This window comes from Electrona antarctica (assembly GCF_951216825.1).
Source record: "Electrona antarctica genome assembly, chromosome: 6".
Taxonomy (NCBI): domain Eukaryota; kingdom Metazoa; phylum Chordata; class Actinopteri; order Myctophiformes; family Myctophidae; genus Electrona; species Electrona antarctica.
The window spans coordinates 29,173,225-29,194,302 of NC_136811.1; the positions used below are offsets into that span (position 1 = coordinate 29,173,225).

The following is a 21,078-nucleotide window of genomic DNA, read 5'->3' on the forward strand; positions in this document are numbered from 1 at the left end:
AAGCATGCAGAGGTCACCATTTACCCAAAAAGACATACAAGACAATAAGGGTCTATCAACATATTTATTAAGAACACAGATAGCCAAGGAGAAAATACAAAGTATAGAAATGTTGGAAAACTGAAAAAGAAACTGGTACATTTTGTAAAACTAGGTGAAATCTCAAGTGTTCCAATTGATCCCACTCAAGCAAGCTGCATCTTGATAAGTGTTAAGTGTATTCTGAGCAGCTCTAATTTAAGTACAATTGGGGCAACTTGATGTAGATGTATGAATGGGTTATGATGGAATCTGTCTGAATTTTCAGCCAACACTGCCATATTCAAGGTTTGGGAATGGTAAAATCAAGTATTCAAAAAAAGCATTCGATCAGAATCCATATTCCAATTTAAAGCTGCCAGATTTCACCAGTACCAGGACAAACATTTGATACAAAACCCAATTAAATATATGACACATCATTTTATGATACTAGAGCGGTGGGAGTTTACCATTGCCATTCAACGTCAAAGACGTAGATCATTGACATTGGGTGGCTGTTATCTTGACATGCATGACAGAAGGGAAACATGCAGTGATCAAACACTGAGTTTAGCTGGTTTGGTATTTAACCTGTCACAGGCTGACTCCCAGTCCATAACCTAGTACTTTATGTGGATATCAAAACTGATGTATTGTTGGTCATTGCAAAATTATAGAGGGCATTATCTGTTATTTGCTTGAAGTCTTAGCAACATGGTGCCCACACAGTAAAACGTGGTCAAACTATTACCAACAACTCTGTGCCTTCCAAATAATGTGTCATACATCATATTGGCTGCTGCTCCATTATGTCTTTAACTTGACTTGGAACGAAACCAGAGACGCTTGCACCAGGCGTGGTGCATTTAGGCAATGGCAGCCAGGTAGTCTTTCACCTCAGCTGGGCTTAATCGTCTGAAGCCGGCCTCATTACAGATTCCCACCTCTATGTTCTCCTCTGTCATCTGGCCTTCGAAACTCTCCTAAAAACACAGGGAAACATGTATTGTATGTGCAAGACTGATAATAGATGATATGAATTATTGATACTGCTGAGAGCTGGTCTACGGTCGGAGTCATCAAGTGGGAAAATCAATTTGAAACAACTTTAAAACAAAAGGCAAACCTTCAAAGTCAGGATGGCTGTATGGATGGCATCTTCCAGTTCCAGATCATTGTTATACCTAGAGAGAATGGATGAGATGGTCAGTCATTACTCTGTATTTCAGTCAATCTAAATTATTAATCATCTAATACATGGTTGTTATACTGGTGGAGAATCAAACTTATCTTACTATGCACATGTACATATTAATAATTCTAAATATGTTCTAGTTCAAAATGTTGGTCATCTGACAAGACAAATGTATATATTCTAATGATCATCCCAAAGCAAAAATACCTTTTTTCAAGGAATGTTTTTCCATTGACATAATTCTTTCCCATGGCTGTAGCTTTCCATGCAAAGTAAGCACCCTGTGAATATCAGAAAGGGGAAAAAAAGTATTAATAGATCATACTGTGAGTAACAACTGTACTTATAATAGATGGCATTTATTGATATTAATGCCATTAGGGTATGATAATAAAAAGTATGTAATAAAAAATATTGAAATAAGTATTATTTCAATGTGACAGCAGAGTAAAGGAATAGAGAAATTGATAACTTTAGCATTATTATCAGATTAATTCCCTGCCAAATTCATAACAGTATTATTGATGATCTGCTGAATTTCCTGTTCTTTGCATTCGTCTTTAACAAACTATTAACTTCCTACTTCCTTCCCAACTTCCATTGAGGCTTTTGCAATTAAATTATTAAATGAAAGTATGAGTAACAAAATCTTACAGATGGGTCTGACTGGAACAAATATGGGTGGTCTTCATCCCATCCTGCGATGAGCAGCGATACCCCAAAGGGACGTACTCCACTGAAGGGGAAATAACACAAACCGAGTCAGATTTCATTGGCAAATGGTGCATTTATACAAAACACTTTTCATCCAAACCGCTTCACATAGATTGTGCATTACATTCACACACCGTGTAATACACGATGGTGGAGGAAACCATGCAAGGCACCAACCTGCACATCGGGAGCAATTAGGGGTTCAGCGTCTCGCTCAGTGTGCGTCCGTGTGTGTGTGTATATTTGCGCGTGCATGTGAGCATGCGTGTGTGGTGCGAGCGTGTACCCACCCAGACTGTGTGTACTCTTGCATAACAGACGCCACTCTCTGGACCAGCTGGCCAGTAGGAATTGGCTCCTGGTAAACCAAGAAATACTGCTGGGCCAACTTCCTGGCTCGACGCACTAACACCCTGGAAGAAGAGCACAACTCATCAAAAAGGTGTGTGATAGCATCAGCATGTATACATCATCCATCCGAGTTATCTTCCAGCACTTTCCACAACTTGTACATTTACAATTCATAATCCTGTATGTTTTGTAAGCGGGTTGACTTAGAATGAGAGATGAGAGACCAGTTATTACCTGTAGTCAGGTCCCATGCCACTGTAAACCATGCCTATGTGTTTGGTGATAGGCTCCACCTTGTGAACACTTTGCTCATCATACAGGATGGACTTCTGTTTCTTCTCTGTTGCTAGGACAACGCCATTTGAGGCTGGAAGAAATACAATAAATAAATACATCAATTATCTTAAAATAAAAAAATTAAATAAACCCCTCACTTATTTGTTTTAACTTATTATTTAACCATCCATGCTGAAGCAGAGAGAATAGAATCAAGAAAAGCATAATTGATTTAGCACTTAACAAATTCAGACAAACCCATTCGTATATCATAAGCTTGATATATACCAAAGGGAAGGTTTGTGAACTAAGAATGGTACATCTTATAGAAATAAATGCACCAAATCTCTGTATGCATGCATGTAGGACTGTAATCCACGTAACTCGAGAACCGTTCACCCCACCGACTTCAAATTTGACACACGCCTCGCAGATGACACGGAGTGCAGTGCCCGGCGTCAGTCGGATAGGCGGTTGTCCAGAACGACCAGAAAAGGCTCTGACCGTGGTCCAAATTAGTCAATTTATTGCCCTGGCAAGTGGCAACCCCAGCATTAGCTTTATTTGGAAAATTCCCCACACCTGCAATTTGATCAGTTTGTACTCTTCAGACGTTTACCACTGCACAAGGACTTTGCCAGTCCCATATATGCCCATATACTGATAACATCAGTATGGATAAGGACACACAGACATAGATATCTCCATATATGGCCATAAAAGGGATACAGGCAGACAGATATATCCATATATGGGCACAAAAGGGACACAGGCGCTTAAAATGGGTGTTATGACGACGGCTACAACGGGTATTGCATAACAGGGTGGGGTATACTATGCATTCCCCATTGGGCCATTTTCATTGTTCCAATCTTGCATCATTGCCAATGCCAAGTAGGCCAGTGCCCGACGGGCACAGGTCTAGATAATGAAACGGACAAAACATAAAGATCCAATTTGTAAGGCACTCAGGTGGCGCAGTGGTGAAGTCCTTGCCCGGCTTTGTCGGGCATCATGATCTAAGGCAGCGGTTCCCAAACCTTTTTGGCCATGCACCCCCTGTTACCTCCAGACCTAGCCGCAATTTGCAACTCTAGATTTTTGAGTGGTGCAAACCACTCCAACAACTGGCTTTGTACCCGTGTACCCGTGTTTGTTCGTACCAAAAAAACGAGCATGGTTGCTATGGTTAGCAACCAAAAAAACGAGCATGGTTGCTATGGTTAGTATGTGACGTCACTGACATCACAGATATCACATCAGAGAGTAAATGTGTAGTTGCACCACTCAGTTCACACGGGTGTGATTTTTTTTATAATGGGATGAATCTAGAGTTGCAATACCCTCCATTGACTACTCCCTACTCATCCAAATTGCGTTTGCGATCTGCTTGTATTAAACAACGTTAAACTCACCATCATTGCAGCTCTAGGCCAAGCTTGAAATATCCTCTTTCAATCTGCCGAGCTTTTGTTTCATAAAAATCCACCGTAGACATGTTATTAGCTACTTTGTCAAGAAATTCTGTGTAAGTGATTCTTTTTCTAAGTGCTAGAGTTTAGAAGCACTCGTCGTAAGTCACTGAACGGCCCTGTGTACCACCTGCACCTTTGCACATAACGCAGGAGGCTTCCAAACTGCAACATTTAGAAAAATAATCACATGCAGAGTTTGTCAGAAAGTAGCTCATAACATGTCATTATGAAAAAAGATCTCAGCAGATTGAAAGAGGATAATTCAAGCTTGGCCTAGAGCTGCGATGATTAGTTTAACGTTGTTTAATACAAGCAGACCGCAAATTGGATGATTTTAAAATAAAACCATAGCACCACCATTAGCCTTTTCATGTCACGTACCCCCTAGAAGGCACTCGCGCAGCACAAGGGGTGCACGCACCACAGTTTGGGAACCCCTGATCTAAGGGAACACAAATGATTCGGGCAGGGAGGGGGCAGCACCCATAGACATATATACATAGACGCCTCATTTGCCGCTGCAGTTCATTGGAGCGACGTGTATCCCAATGAAGGCGGAAGTGCAGTGCTGAAGGCTTTTTTTTTTTTTAACAAATCTTTATAACAGTCATGACAATATACATTACAAAACAAGACAAACAAACACAAACAACAAAGTTATTAACAATACAACATCAGAGCCAGGGGGGATTAGATTACTAACAGAAAACATTAAAAGAGTGAACACAAAGCAACAGTTCTCCGCAGCTTTCTTATTTAGAAGTGCTGAAGGCATTTGCTGAAGGCGACTGCGTCGCTGCCCGAGTGACGTCACTCATGTGAATCCTCCATGTCTCTCGCTGTCACTCAAGTGACTACTGGCCAATCACAGCGCGTCTTTTCCGGGACTTATGTTACGCACGCGGAAGCTTGACAAGCTTCCGCTTTGCTTCCGCTATTCTTCGCAAGGAATGTCGGGAAAATAGTGCCTTCAATTTTGACACACGCCTCAGAGCCGGAAGGGGCGTCTATGTATATATGTCTATGGCAGCACCTGTCAGCAGGGAGTGTTGGGAGGGAGGAGTAGAACAAAGGCCCTACGCCCTCCCAGTGGCTCCTCACTGGCAGGTGTGTCAGTAAGATGCAAAAGCAGTGACAACACAGAAATGTGTGTGGGGAGGAATTAATTGGAATAACGAAATTGGGGTGAAAAGGGGAGTAAAAAAAAATAACTGGTGTCTACTAAAATAAATAAATAATCCAATTTACTTTTGAAGACTACCACCCGCCTTATCAAAAACAAGTTTAATTGAATTAAAAGCTTTGCTAACAATTTAAGATAGAATGTCTTTCCACAATTCTTCATTTTTCACCCACTTGATGTGACAATAATGCTTATCTAATTTACCTTTGATTCCCACTGATGGTGCTCCAGCTGCTACTGCTGCCAGGGCATATTCAATCTGGACCAGTTTACCTGAAGGACTGGAGAGGGAATAGGACTTAATTTACAGTGAGATGATGTGCATAATATAGATAAGATGAATGCACTGATATCCAATTAAAACTAAGATTTTGGGGCATTTGAGGGCATTCAAACGGGGAGGACAGATACATCAACAGTATTCAGTTATAAATATTTGAGATTATATTGACAATTAATTAGGATGTACAGTTAATGTGACTTTGTATCATGTGTTTTTCTTAATAGCCAATACAATATAATAAAAATGATAGTCCCACTCTTTTATTAAAAGTAAACTTGTTGTGTGACTCTGAGAGTGACAATAAGCCTGAAGTTGATCAAAAGCTTTAACGTAACAAGGCAAGACTGAAACCAAAAGTTGAACCGATTGTCGTCTAGAAGGCTAACATCTGGTAAGCTGCATAATTGGCCATGGCCAAAGAGACTTTATGTATTAATTGCTACTACGTACATATGGTATATTAGTGTTTATCGGTCTTTATTCATGATTAAATTACGTCAAAGAGTGTCTACCTCTGCAGAGCATTAGAAGCACACACTAGCCGACATGCTAACAGCTAGCTCATTGAATGGCAATGACAGTGCATCGTTAACAACCGCGCTCGAAGCCTTCGTTTCTAACCACAGAAACAATATGTTCTTATGTAAAGGACTCTCTCAATCCCCTGCTTTAAATGCCACAAGTCCGCAGCTGAGTGCGGTCATTTGGGATGATTTTTAACAAAGTTTTACCTGAATGTGGTGAGAGAAAAACTGTATCCCCGTTCCGCCATCTTTGCTTTGCTAGTGAAGTGGATGTGATGTCACGCAGTATCGACACGTATGATTGGTTACAAGCTCGGGCAGTAACGATAGATATGATTGGTAGAATTTACGCTCAGGTCAAATATATTTCTGTTTCTTTACGTTTTAATAAATTAACAAACCACCAGTTTGTCTTCTCTCGTTGTATATAATTATGTTATATAAAATGTCATGTAAAATAAACGTGTTTCGTCGATTCAGAAATCATTCGTGCTCCTGTCGCGGATCGATGACGTAAAACGTCATTGACCGTCGCAGGCTTTTCTCTTCTATATATTTCTGTGTGTTGTCTTTACTTGCATCACAGAACTGTTTGGGAAACATCATGCAGCGATCAAATAATATGCTGAGTTTGGCTGGTCTAGTATTGAACCTCAGACAATCATTGTTAAGGATAGAAAGCAGACTTCTACAAGCAGCAGGGCTTGATAGACATTTGAGTGAGTTAAGTTTTAAACGCTTTAAACACGTGCTGATCAATTTCTCTCTCTGGTTCAATGTATCTTTCTATTTGTTATTGAATTGATGTCTACTTCCTGACTGTCACATACCTTTAAAATTGCACTCATGATTTGCCATTTGTTGTTTCTCTACTCTCTAGCTCCAGCGCTGGTAGTAAATGGATCCCATGTCCTACCTCAGCTGGTGCCCCAGCTCGAGGAGGAGATGCCCGAGGGGGACCAGCAAAGAGCAGATCAGCCCCCCGATCTGCTGGACAGCATCTTTTGGATGGCAGCACCCAAGAAGAGGCGCACCATAGAGGTCAATCGTACCAGGAGGCGATCCGACAGCAAACTCCTAAAAGTCAAGGTACATGGTGGGATCTTGCACTGTGATCTTGCTCATCATTACTCTTTGTCACAATCACATGTACTGTGACTGTTCTCAGATTAGTGTTTGTAAGACCATTTGAGAATGTGGCACAATATAACATTTGTGGCACTGTCTACTAAAGGTCAAATACTTTTAATGTGTTTTGCCTTTTTAAGATAGTTTTATTTAATTGTAGGTGGAATCCTAGAAGAAGGAATATTTTAAAGGGAAAACTGCAGATTGAGAACAGTAGCTATGGTTTATTATACTAATGGTATACAGCATTCAAGATATACTTGATTTTTCACCTTTTTTGTCACATTGCCCTGTATTATGTCAGTGTTTATAAGGTAGAGAAAAGCAGCAAGAGAGAGAGAGAGAGAGAGAGATTCTTAAGTTGCATACATTGCAAGGAGAGGCAAAAATCCTGAAGGTGCCAGTGGCCTCTACCTAAATGAATAAAGCATACCGTAGCAACAAAATAACTTCAAATGATCAAATAACATCAAACTAGAGGTCCCTCACACCAGAGCTTTACGACAACTCTGTGCACTTCGATGGCGGCTCTTCTACATAGACATAGGCTTGGCGAATAGGAAGTTTACGAAATGCATTGATTGATTTATTTATTAACAGTTTGCAGAATTACAGTACATTTCAAGCACAACTCAATACAAAAACTGTTAACTGTGTGTGGACTACACCATAAAGCATTACACTTCCAAAGCATTGGAGTCTATAGGCTTTACAGTGACAAATGAGTTGTTACATGAACCATGTGACCGGGCTGTTTTCTGCCCCCTCAATGTCATAACTCTGTCTTACTCTATGGCTCTGCCTCACACCTACTTTTCATGACCGATATGCCCATCTTGTCAGTCCTTGTCCCTTTTATGCCCGTATATGGAGATCCCTGATGTCATCAGTATATGCCCAGATATGGACATGCCCCTTTTTGTGCTCATATGGAGCTGATTGATCTGTTTGTGCCTGATGTCATGAAGACACATTGAGGTTAGACATCATACTCCATATTATATACTAGCTGTATATTGGGAACTCCTTATATGCTTATGGTTGAGTCATAGTGACATGATCGTGATGACGTTGTCCGCCGGCCGTCCCATTAGCCAATTTAGCCAATAGAATTACGATAAAGGTCTTATCTTATTACAAAAAGATCAAAGGATTGAGGGGAAATGGTTAAAAGTTTACCATAAACTGTGTTGCCATTGTTGTTCACACCTGTTAAGGTGTGTATCACACTTCACACCTCGATACTGAATTGATAGTAAGAATAATATGTTTTACCATTACGTTTATCTAATGTTTCTTATGCTCTTTCTCACCATCACCATCTCATTAATACCTCCCCTTGCCTTCCCAGACCAACATAGAACCTTGTCTAGAATGTGGCCACCTGAAGCAGAAGCATACTTTGTGCTCATTCTGCTATGAGAAGGTGCGTAAGGAGACGGGAAAGATCCGTGCACAGATTAACGCCATGGAAGGTGGTCCACTGAGAGCCCCCGCCACCGACACTGTGGTCTTATATGAGGGTGAGGTGCCACAGGAGCAGGACAAAGGCAAGAGGATTGTGGAGCTGACCAGGAAACGGCCTGCTTGGTTCAGCTAATCCAGAATAGAACTAACACTGTTACTAATATAACAGTAACACTTTTACTGTTATTCGATTTGCTGTTTATTTGACAATAAAAAAAAACTAATTTGATAATAATTGATTCATCTACAGTGCTGGTATATTACCTATTTTATATCTGTGATTTATTTTTGAGCGGTGCGGCCGCTCCAATGCACAGCTTTGTGTGTATGTCCGTTTAAGCACGATATGTGCTCAGCTGATTGGATGAGCAATATGATCACGTTCTCATTATCATACATCATCATCATGATAACAGGCACCGCTCACTTCACAAGTTCACAAGAGTGTGACTTACAGAGTAAAAAGTCCATTCTGTGTTCTGGCTCTCATCTACTCCATGTCTTTGGAGTAGAAGAGATTAATGTGGCAAAGTTTTCATTTTTGAATTAAGGCTAAGGCTAATCAAAAAGTAGGGCAGCAAAACTAGTAAATGTATTTACATATTCAGTCAAGAGTCAACCCGTCAATATATCGTGGTCAATGTAAGTGATTACTCACAGCAGAGTTTGATTGATTGAAATATTTATTAACAACACTGAAAGAATTAGTCAAATATTTCACTCTTTCAGGTTTCTTCTTCTGGAAACCTCTGGAAAACATTGCCAATGAGTTGTATATTCCAATATACTATACAAGGGGACTAGCTTTAAATAGTTTTTTTTCCTCCTTTTTTAATCTACATTATTTCATGTCACCATATGAAATCTGATTTAGTAAGTGCAAAATGAGACAAATCCTAGATATAAATAACTCTGGAGTGTGGGACAATTAATGTGGTTATGATAAGTTTAAAGGAGATACTTTAGTGATGACTACTATTTTGTACATGGTGGAAAAGAATTTTGCTCTTCTAAACTTGGATGAATGGCTATTCCTCTGTATTTGTAAATTCAACTTACTGCTATATGGCAACTATTAATATAGATGTAGTTTCTAAGCACATATTAAGTAGTTGCCATGTCACAAACCTATGAAGTATCGGTCTGTGTATCCCCTAGCTGTGTCCTGGATCAGTTACATCATCTTGTCCATTTTACTCAGTTTCACTCTTACAGATTAGATGAAGCTGGGTACTGCCCAATAAAAACACAGTAGACCGCAATCAAAGTTACATTTCATTATGGTAGAATTACCTAATATGTGGTCTGTCACAATGATGCAAAAAATATGTTAGTATTGGGATCTTTAATACAATGTTTTGGAAAATCATCTTTTGAAATTATGATTTTCAGTATTTTATGTGCCTATAGGTTAGGATGGCTTAAATACATAGGACAAATTCTATGTACTGTGTGTGAAAATGTAGATGGCAATAATACAAGACATTGATAGACATGACGAAAATATCAGATCTACAACCTGTGCCTGCATATTGTGAGCTTGTAGATCAGCTAATTTCATCAGAGATTTTGTATAAAGGGTGGGTACATCATTAAGACATGCGAATCCCTTGACGGACGGCTGCAATTCGAAACTGGCCCCCGTAAAATCTGAATCCCCCACCCACCCCTGTTTCCCCTCACTATATATTTCTTTTCCCTTTTTACCTCCTATGATGATTTCTTTTTGACTATATAGTTGTGTATATTCGTACGTCTCTAAATGTTTTGATGAATTGAAAATGGTGGGCCCTATTGTAAACAAGTGTAATGCTTTATGGTGTCGTCCACTCACTGTTAACAGTTTTTGTATTGAGTTGTACTTGAAATGTACTGTAATTCTGCAAACTGTTAATAAATCAATCAATCAAATCAAATGTGGTTAGTGGGTATATTTTATTAAAAGTCTCGTGAATTCTGTAATCACTTTACATAAAAATAAAACAATACTGAATAAAATAAAAATGGCCGCTTCCCGGCATTTATCAATGTTCTTTGTGTGTATTGTGTGAGTGAGACTGCCTTTGTGGAGGAGAAAGTCTGGACCCACAGTAGATGCTCCTGTGCAAATAATTTAAGATCGGTATCAAGGGTGAAAATGATGAAAGGATTTACGTGTGGGATAGATTTCTGGTGATACTGTATGACCCTTGTTGACTGACTGCATGCAACAGCTGAACTTAATTAGTTGGAGCCTGGAGGTATGGTAACGGAAAAAATCAGCCTGCTCCAGTTCCCCAGTTTGAGAACTCTTTACAAAATGTTGTGAGATAGATATCAGTCACAGCTGTGTATAAGTGTAATGATTTGGCTGCAATAGTGAAACCTGACTGACCTATGATGAACACTTAATTCTTAAAGAGATCCCATTAATTTACGCCTGATACTATGATTTTTTTCCAAACATATAGTTACAAAGTGCTTTACAGACAGGTTATAAAACAGGAATCATAAAAACATCAAAACATCAGAAACAATGAAATATGAAGAAATAACAGGTCAATAAAACAATTAAAAACAATATTAGGAAAAACACTTGGCATATAGATGTGTTTTTAAAAGCGTTTTAAAAGACTACTAATTCATGGTCTAATGGGTTTGTGTAGTGTACCGTAAGTTACTGGTATATAGGCTAACTGCTTTTCACTAATACAGTGTACTACTATTGTGATATTAATAGTTATATTTTCATGTATGACAAATGTAGGAAAACAGCTGTGTAATGCTCAACAGATGTTGAGTATGGTACTGTAGCTCCCTTAGTCCCTTAGCAATTGGAGGAATAATTTTGTTTTAGTTTTACTGTCTTGTGATGATTAAAAACAAGCCAGACAGACACCACCAGCGGTTCCCAACCGCCGGTCTGCGGGACATGTACCACCGGTACGTGAGAAGCCGGCCAGGAAAGTTTATGGATATCCTGCATGCATCAATGCCATGCCTACAGTATAGTTCAACTAAGGCCATGAAGTCATATTTTGGTCCATGCAGAGCATTATAATTTCTGTGCTCATGGCTGTGGTTTATACTATACTGTGGTTTATACCTGATGAACAGTACAATTTAACCACAAGAATGAACCTCACTAGCCTCCCTATTTTGGGAGAACGTTCTACAAGCTTACAACACTAGATCGGCTATTTTCGGTGAAGAGGATTTAGTACAGTATTGGGGAAAAAGGAGGGAACTTAGTCTAGACACCTGGGGGACTTGGGTCAGCAACGTATATAGCCAGGCTAGGGTAGTTAACAAATGCAATACATACACAGCATAGCACAGTATCATCAGTCAAGTTTAATTTGCACACAGGCAGGTGACAAAGTATATTTTTAGGTAAAAATTGACTGTGAGTTGTGATCAAATTGCTTTCACCTATATTCATCCTCAACAAGTGATCATTCTGATCAATGTGAGAGAAATCTGAGGAGTGTGAAAAGATTTATTCTGATCTAGTGGTCTTAGCAGTAGATTATTTCTGAATGAAATAGCAGATTAATGTAATATTAGACACTAAAGCTGGGAACACACACACACACACACACACACACACACACACACACACACACACACACACACACACACACACACACACACACACACACACACACACACACACACACACACTTCTACTGAAACTAACCTTCAGGATGGATGAAGTGGGGACATTCACAGAGTTCATTACAGTGTGATGCAAAAGATTAAGAATAGAAACCAGAACTTTATATTGAAGTGGTTGCACAACACACACAAAATATCAGACCCTTAGGCACAACAGACTCAAACGCACACAATCATAACTTAGATCAGTCTCTCTCACACATACCGTAGATCAGTAAATCTGTGATTTAGGAAAACAAAACACGCATCCTGATTTTCTTTTAACGATATCTTAATGATGTAGGACATCTGCTATCTTATCTTCCTGTGGCCGTGGATACTTAATTCTGAACAAGAATAAGGAATCAGACCATTTTTTTTTACACACGGCTTACTCACGAACAACTCACCATATTGACTGTGAGTTGTGATCAAATTGCTTTCACCTATATTCATCCTCAACAAGTGATCATTCTGATCAATGTGAGAGAAATCTGAGGAGTGTGAAAAGATTTATTCTGATCTAGTGGTCTTAGCAGTAGATTCTTTCTGAATGAAATAGCAGATTAATGTAGTCATATTAGACACCAAAGCTGGGAACGCACGCACGCACGCACGCACGCACGCACGCACGCACGCACGCACGCACACACACACACACACACACACACACACACACACACACACACACACTTCTACTGAAACTAACCTTCAGGATGGATGAAGTGGGGACATTCACAGAGTTCATTACAGTGTGATGCAGAAGACTAAGAATAGAAACCAGAACTTTATATTTAAGTGGTTGTGCAACACAGTGAACACACACAAAATATCAGACCCTTAGGCACAACAGACTCAAACGCACACAATCATAACTTAGATCAGTCTCTCTCACACATACCGTAGATCAGTAAATCTGTGACTTAGGAAAACAAAACACGCATCCTGATTTATTTTTTTATCGATATCTTAATGATGTAGGACATCTGCATAATACAAAGTATTCATTTCTTACAAAGAGGAGATATACTGTATAGTCACAGCAACTAGATTGATTCACTATCTTCCTGTGGCCGTGGACACTTAATTCTGAACAAGAATAAGGAATCAGACCATTTTTCTTTTTACACACAGCTTACTCACAAACAACTCACCATGCATTGTGTTAGCAGAGGAGGCAGCTACCTGGTGAACTCCCATTCCGATGTTCAAGAAGATGACCAGCTTAAGAGAGAAAGATACCAAGAAAATTGGCTAGATCTGGTAATGGAGACAAGACCACAGCACCAGTAGGTGGATGCATCATTTTGTATTATTATTATTCTATTATCCTGTGGAGTGGTATCTTGTATTATTACTGTCTATTGTCTTCCATTTAATACACACCAACTTAATGTGTAATGTATGGTTACAGTGGTTTCAGTAAAATAGCAGCTTTCATGTATCCTTCCATAAGCATTTGGATTAGTTTTTGTTTCTTCAGTCACAGTTTAACACTGAGAAAGTTGAGACGGTAAAACTGGTATGCGTATGCCTAATATCTATGCTATGCTCTATATCACATGTATTATCAAAAATAAATTGTGTGTGTGTGTGTGTGTGTGCGCACGTGTCAGGCTGACACTGTCTGAGAAAGATGTCTCTCGCAGAGAGAGCTATGAGCAGCAACAGGTCATCCACTTCTTGGTTCAGAGATGTCCCAGCCAAATACTGAGGCTTGGCATCCAGGGAGGAGTCATGAAAGACCACCAGCACCTGCCACTGGAAACGTCCCTACTTACCCCGGTCTTCAAGCTCCAAAGGGCAGAATCCCCCTGGAACACACTGCGAGCCATCTCCTCCTGCTGGTCCATGGAGGGACAGGACCATGTGACTAATGGTGTGTGTGTGGATAAACAGGAGGTCTCAACAATCACTAAAGACCTTCCAAAACTCACCAAGCCAATCAGAGTGAATTTCAGAGCCTCCAGCCTCATGTCATCTCCAAGGGAGACTTCTCATCGGGTTCCAAAGCGGGAGTGAGGGGGTTCCATGGGATGGTGATTGTGTGTGTGTGTGTGTGTGTGTGTGTGTGTGTGTGTGTGTGTGTGTGTGAGTGTGTGAGTGTGTGCACTGTGCAGGAAAGGAGGTATGTGGTGGGAGGATGGTATCAGAGATGGGAAGATATTAAGATGTTTCGATATCAATATGAAGACCGTTTAAACTGACGCAAATAAAATGAAAGTGATTTGACAATGTATGAGCAAGTGGAAGTTAATATGACTGAGGTATGATGTTCTTTAATAGGGAATAAGTTAAGTATTTGGTGAGAAAACAAATACAACAGTAGCAATTGATAGTGAATGTCTCACCTGGACTTACATTGTAATAATCATGTTTGGTGACACTGTATTGATGAATATGAAACTTATTTATGCATATTGCAAATCTTACAAAGACATTTTGAATTTTAAATGTTAAACCATAAAGTCCAGTGACTATAAGGACAATAAATACTTGTTTACTCACATTGTCAACTGCAGTTGAAGTTTGGAAGTAGAATTTCCTACATTAACCACACATTTTCAGATAATGTAATGATTGTAATAGTAGTAGTATGGAGTTCCAGTGTGTTTATTTGGATACTGTATAGCACATTTCAACAGAAAGGCAATTCAATGTGCCTTACATAAAACTTTAAGTACTGTATGTATACTGAATATGTTATGTGCAGTGCAGCATGCTTGTTCACCAAATTGAACAGGCTGCTTTGTTTGCTAACAAAAGTTATGTTATGGGCCATAACATAACTTTTGTTAGCAAACAACCAACAATCACCCTGAAGAAGGCAACTCGTTTGCCGAAACGTTGGTAAATAAAAGGTTTTTTGGCATCAGGACTACAGTTGTGCGACCTCTCCTTTCCATTTTAAAGCAAACAACCAACAAACCATAACTTATTGGCAACAGCATTGCTATGGCAAATAAATCAAGTGTTGTATCCTTATTCCTTCACATGCACAAAACATCAATAAAGTTGACTTAATTATGAGTGGAATCTTTTACCGTCACAATAAAAACACCAACATAATCTTTTGAAACAATAATTTATTAACCAATTGGTTTCTGTCTATATCATTTCAATGTAGTTCTTAATCCATTATTTTCTGTATGTATGACATTGTGGTCAAGGCAAGACCCAATATGTTACATAGAGATGTAGAGACCAGGTGTGCATCCAAATAGATACAATATAAAGTAGGAGTAATTAGACATGAGACATCACGCTGACTGATGGTTCTCGGTAGCTGTGATACATATGGCAAGACAGTGACTTGGGCAACCCAAATCATGGTATACTGTACATCATGTAGAACAAAAGGAAGGGGGAAACAAAATATAACATAGCATGGGAAGTGCAGGAATGGGCATGAGAAAATCAAGACCATGATAACAGTATGTGTCTATTTGACTGTTGTTTCTTTTCTGTAATTCCACTCTTATCAAAGTCAAAGTCACAGTTCACGGTTAAGTTAAATTACTGTTGACCTCACACCACTTATGACGCATGCATACAGTGCTGCGCACATGCATTAGTTGATTAGTAGCTACAGCCAATAACAATTCACTTGTGTGTGAACAGTGTCAGACACCATTCAATTGGCTGTTTGACATTGTCATCTGGAGTGCAGTGCAATGCAGGCAACACGAGAGTTCTAATTGGACAGACAGACAAAATCATAAAAGTAGAACTGGGGGGAAATTAACAATATAAATTATAACAATATAATCCACATGGCCCATACAGCTACACAATTCACTGATGTCAGGTCAAGTGTTGATATTTTAATGCAGTGTAAAAACAGCATATTGTAAAAAATAAATACAAAATAAACAGACATTGAAAAAGAACATCATAATCATTTAATAACAAATATACACTTCAAATAATGTAGGTACTTGGTAGTGCAATATTCATCATAGCAAGGGGCATGAGGTGCTATATGATTGATGAAAACCTGCACACTAAAGTGCTCAATGGAAAAACAAAATATGGATCTGGTTGAAATTTCCCTTTAATTATTGTTTTAAATCAGACATACACTAAACGGCCCATTACATTTTTCTGTAAGAATGAAAATATTGTATTCCATCTTGCCAAGGATGAAAAACACGATTTCCATGTAGATTGGGAATGGTGAGTGCGGTGATGCACATTTTTCCATTAACTCTTGTCTTCATTATCGCTAATACCAGCTTTTTTCTATGGTCACTTAGAGATTGACCTCCATATGATATGACCTACTTTGCAGTATAATGTTTCTGAACATTGACCTGCTCCTGCCAGTATTTGAGATATACCCACATGAGGTTACCATTCTTCCTCTGGTCCACATTTCTATTTTTTGCACAATGCTTGTCGTTTTCAAAAATATTCTTCAGATCTGCCTCCAGATCCGGGACTCCCTCGATGGGCTCCCTGGTGGCCTTAAGCAGCATTTTCTTCTCTATTTCCAGCCGGATCGTTCGAGGAAGGAAGGGGGAGCAATAGGCATCCTGTCGTTGCATAAGCTGATCCTCCAGCTCCTTCAACGAGGCTGTGCCCCGCTGTTGCCACTCCTTTTCTCGTTCCTTACAGTGAAGAACAATTTACAAGCATTACTCATACTCTTATCCAGAGCAACTTGCCATAACCTGACTCCGCCAGATGGGGCAGAGGAGAGTACTCTGGGTTCCCCCCCTCCTGCTCCCATCTAGGAACTATGCTCCGGCCACCAAACGGCCTGGCCAATCAGTGGCAGCTAGAGGCGGGATCAAGGCATATACAGTGCTGCCTTGATCCCGCCTCTAGCTGCCGCTGATTGGCCAGGCCGTTTGGTGGCCGGAGCATCAAGTCTGCCTGACAGTAGCCTCTGAAACCCAGACGTTTTATTTCCTGGAAGCCTGACAGTGTTTCCACACCTAAGCGGAAAACGGCCGACAGCCGCGGACAGAAGAAGCTGTCTGCAGCTTCTTTTCTGAGTTTTTAGACAGCTGGACAGCTGGTGGATGGAAATTAAGCTCCACCTCCGCGGCTGACTGCCGCGGAGGAGAGCGTTTCCGGGAATCTGTCCGTCCACCAGCTGTCTAAAAACCCGGGAAAAGAAGCTGCGGACAGCCGAGAACGTCCGCAGCTCTTTAGTAAGTGTGGCAGCACCTAGAGAGTTCCCAGATGAGAGCAGGAGAGGGGGAACCCAGTGTACTTGCTGCTGCCCCATCTGGCGGAGTTAGGTTAACTTGCCATGCAATGTCACCAAATGGACCCATACATCTTAATACTAAGGATTTTACAATTTACAGAGAGAAAGGACAGAGTAAAGGTGGCCTTACACTAGCCGATTTTTTTTCAATCTGAAATCTGATAGCACCACACACTACAGGATAATCGGAGCGGGGCAGAGCAAATATCAAACATTCTTGATGTTGATCGGGCCGATCCCGATCGCGCTTTGAGCGGTCGGGCACCCCCCGAGCGTCAAGAATGCCCGATTATCGGCTAGTGTAAGGCCACCTTAAGTGTCCTGAATCTTTGTAAAGCAACAATAGGGCAAGAGGTAAAGGAATCAGAGCGCTAATAAAATAAATTACACTGGACAGACAGTCTCTGGGATATTTGTATATATTTTTGGAGAATCTATCAGGAAAGGAAAAGCTTGTTTTGCTTCTCTCAATTTCCTGCATATGTGTAATTTATAAATAGGAACCCCCAACTATCATGCATGTCTGCTATGCAGAGCGCAAGAAACTACCAGGCTTTCCCTCTTAATCACTCTCTTTCTGACAAATACAAACACTTTTCACCTGCTGTAATTGTTTCCTTTCTTCTATGATCTTTTGGCTCTGGGAGACTAGTGCCTTCTTGTAGCCTTCAACTCTTTGCCTCTCCTTCTCCAGCTCCAGTTCCAGCTTGGCCATGTGCTTACGCTCCGCTGTCAGGGTCTCCGTGTACCGCACCTCCATTCCACTGATCTCTGTCAGCATTTCTTTACTGTACTGTTCTTTAAAGTTACGGATCTCTTTTTGAGACTCCCTGCTCCAGATCCAACCTGAAGGGTTTTGGACAAATGTATTAGCAGAAAATCAATGGACAGTCTTGTAAATTGTAGAATTGTATGATGTAAAATGTGTGTGAGACTGGTATATGAGTAATCAACTTTTCCATCATATTTGGCTTAAATAGTATGTGGTTGACACATATCTTGTCTATCCGACCACATTGGAATTGATACTGCTCCAAACAGTTGCTAGATCTCAACTCACTCACTCTCACACTCCTTGAGTAGCCGAAAGAAACTCTTAGATGCTATTTTTAATTAAATAAAAAAGGTTGTGCATCAACAATGGGTTTTCTCAGTGGAGTGCTAGACCCAAAGTCCAGTATACATCAAAAGTAGGAATTTAAAAAAATCCCAAAAAGGAAGCACATCCAAATCAATGGAGGACAAAGTACTCACATTTTATTGGCACACAGCAATAAACGAACGCGTACGCGTTTCATCTATGGATGTGCTACCTTTTGGGGGATTTTTTTAATTCCTAATTTTTAGTTGATATTTTTAATATCTGGCATCTAGGTTGCAATGATTTATTGTGAGTGAGTAACTTACGGAATGCAGCCAGTCCCAGCATGGGAACCAGTAGGGCATAGTTCCATTGGTTTCCTCCTCTTGGTTCTGGCTCATTATTCCCAAAGGGTATATTCAAGTTGTTCATGAAGTCTAGGCTATTGTCAAAAAAGTAACAATTGCAGTTTTTATTATTGGACTCAAGTGTGGCTCCTTAAGGCCTATTCATACTCCAGTTTTAGGTTATAAGGTAAAAACTACAACATGATGTCACGCTGCGGTGGTAAACAACTACAACATGATGTCACGCTGCGGTGGTAAACAACTCACAGTCATAACTACAACATGATGTCACGCTGCGGTGGTAAACAACTCACAGTCATAACTACAACATGATGTCACGCTGCGGTGGTAAACAACTCACAGTCATAACTACAACATGATGTCACGCTGCGGTGGTAAACAACTCACAGTCATAACTACAACATGATGTCACGCTGCGGTGGTAAACAACTCACAGTCATAACTACAACATGATGTCACGCTGCGGTGGTAAACAACTCACAGTCATTGCTCACCCAAACACATGTCTCTGTTTTTACTAACCAACGTTTCGGTGGTTTGTAAAAAACTGAATAGGCCTTTACCCTCCTACAAAACTGCTCTAAAAGAGCACCTACAGGCAGCTTCAAATTATAACTGGACCTGTAACAAGTAAAAAGTTCCTAACCACACCCACACACACACACACACACACAGTCTCACACACACACACACACACACACACACACACACACACCAACTGTTTACTGTATAGATCTTTCTTTCGTAGTTATTTCTACTTGTACATACAGTATGATGTTTTCGCATTGTTGCATTATTGTTTCCATTTAAACGTCTCAATGAATTGAATACACAGACAGGACCCTAATGGAAACAAGTACTGAGAGCTTATCTGGGTTATCCTTTAGTTTTATCCTAGTATTCTTTTGTATAAATCTGTGCGACACCGTTTTCAACTGTATTCAATCAATAATAATAATACAAAAAAAAACTTTAACATGTTGGCTGGCTTATAAGTTGTTGCTAATGTTCTGTTTAACTTTAACATGTTGGCTACTGCTTATAAGTTGTTACAAATTTTTTCATGAAACTGGTGGTCTGTCTGTGTGTCGATACAGCCTCTCTCTCTCACGCACAGACAGAAAATCAATAACTATAGTACATAATCTTTATTTTAATACTATAAGTTACTATAGTACTTTAAATTAATACAAATATTATGAATTACTAACAGTAGCTTAACCTTTCAGCTAGCTGTCTCCTGTCTGATAAAAAAAAAACCCAAATGAAATGAAGCATTTGTTTTAGTGCCGCCATGGTCATTCATCATAATGGCTAGAACAGGTTTCAGGATACAAAGTGAAATTGCCTTGAAATGCCTTCTATGAGTTCTCAAGATATGACATTGATTGATTGATTGATTGATTGGTTGGTTGATTAATTGATTGATTGAATACTTTTAACTGTGCAAAAAAAGCACAGAACACAGTTCAATACAAAATATACAGGATTGAACCCAAGAAAGCTTGTTTCCATTGGGATCCTGAGTTTTCAATTAATTGGCCTAATGTTAAATAACAGGCCCAGGCTGTGCGTAACATGTTGACTGGTTCAAAGGCAGCAGGTATGCTCGAGAACTATATATTTATCAAGCAACCAATAAATGTAAGGTGTCCCCAGACCGTCAGGCCAGCCTACTATTAGTACTGTATCACGCAAGCCCCCAAACAAGACTAGCATTCGTGGATGCTAGGTTAGTTACGTGAGCCCAGAAGCTTGCGTAGACATTTTCTGAGCACAGCAGCTTATTAGCACAACCACATAGTTTTATGGTACATCAACGTATCGATTTGTATCTCACCTTGAGTGAAAGCCCAGGTCACTTTATGCGTTTCCTAATATTTTACGCAATATTATTGTTAGACAACCGAAAACGGCATACCTGTAGTGTATTTCTTCAGGGGGTGAGAGGGAATGTGAAGTTGGGGTCTCCTCTTTAAATCCCAATGTTATGAAGTACGTGTGTACTTATTGTATTATAAAAAGATATATTATATGTACGTTTTACTATATAAAAGATGTGGCGTGTGTTTAAAACAACTCGCATGATTGTCATTATATTTCGTTCTCCCCCCGGATGTAAAAAAATGGTTCGCTCCATGCTGTGTTACAGAAATAC

The 21,078-nt window shown here is 39.8% G+C and overlaps 4 protein-coding genes across 6 annotated transcripts; 2 read left to right on the forward strand and 2 right to left on the reverse strand.

The window, feature by feature from the left end:
• Nucleotides 1-45: 45 nt before the first annotated feature.
• On the reverse strand, nt 46-6,432 carry LOC306924693 (proteasome subunit alpha type-2). The gene is made up of 8 exons (XM_079503295.1): nt 6,230-6,432; nt 5,420-5,496; nt 2,516-2,648; nt 2,221-2,343; nt 1,871-1,952; nt 1,424-1,497; nt 1,148-1,205; nt 46-1,004 (listed from the first exon to the last, which is right to left on the reverse strand). Exons 1-8 carry the CDS (start codon nt 6,268-6,270, stop codon nt 888-890), a joined length of 705 nt encoding a protein of 234 aa, XP_079359421.1. The 5' UTR covers nt 6,271-6,432; the 3' UTR covers nt 46-887.
• Nucleotides 6,433-6,527: 95 nt separating this feature from the next.
• Nucleotides 6,528-9,238, forward strand: mrpl32 (mitochondrial ribosomal protein L32). Its single transcript, XM_079503296.1, has 3 exons — nt 6,528-6,741; nt 6,903-7,111; nt 8,502-9,238. Exons 1-3 carry the CDS (start codon nt 6,627-6,629, stop codon nt 8,748-8,750), a joined length of 573 nt encoding a protein of 190 aa, XP_079359422.1. The 5' UTR covers nt 6,528-6,626; the 3' UTR covers nt 8,751-9,238.
• A 3,864-nt stretch (nt 9,239-13,102) lies between these two features.
• LOC306924755 (telethonin) lies at nt 13,103-15,115 on the forward strand. Of its 2 annotated transcripts, XM_079503388.1 has the most exons (3): nt 13,103-13,542; nt 13,870-14,292; nt 14,409-15,115. In XM_079503388.1, exons 1-2 carry the CDS (start codon nt 13,409-13,411, stop codon nt 14,273-14,275), a joined length of 540 nt encoding a protein of 179 aa, XP_079359514.1. In that variant the 5' UTR covers nt 13,103-13,408; the 3' UTR covers nt 14,276-14,292; nt 14,409-15,115. The 2 variants fall into 2 exon arrangements, with proteins under 2 accessions (XP_079359514.1, XP_079359513.1); XM_079503387.1 differs by having other exon boundaries at nt 13,870-14,412.
• Nucleotides 15,116-15,321: 206 nt separating this feature from the next.
• On the reverse strand, nt 15,322-20,986 carry ccdc127a (coiled-coil domain containing 127a). 2 transcript variants are annotated; one of them, XM_079502967.1, is made up of 4 exons: nt 20,842-20,986; nt 18,879-18,994; nt 18,073-18,317; nt 15,322-16,863 (listed from the first exon to the last, which is right to left on the reverse strand). In XM_079502967.1, exons 2-4 carry the CDS (start codon nt 18,982-18,984, stop codon nt 16,534-16,536), a joined length of 681 nt encoding a protein of 226 aa, XP_079359093.1. In that variant the 5' UTR covers nt 18,985-18,994; nt 20,842-20,986; the 3' UTR covers nt 15,322-16,533. The 2 variants fall into 2 exon arrangements, with proteins under 2 accessions (XP_079359093.1, XP_079359092.1); XM_079502966.1 differs by having other exon boundaries at nt 20,761-20,947.
• Between the last annotated feature and the right edge of the window lie 92 nt (nt 20,987-21,078).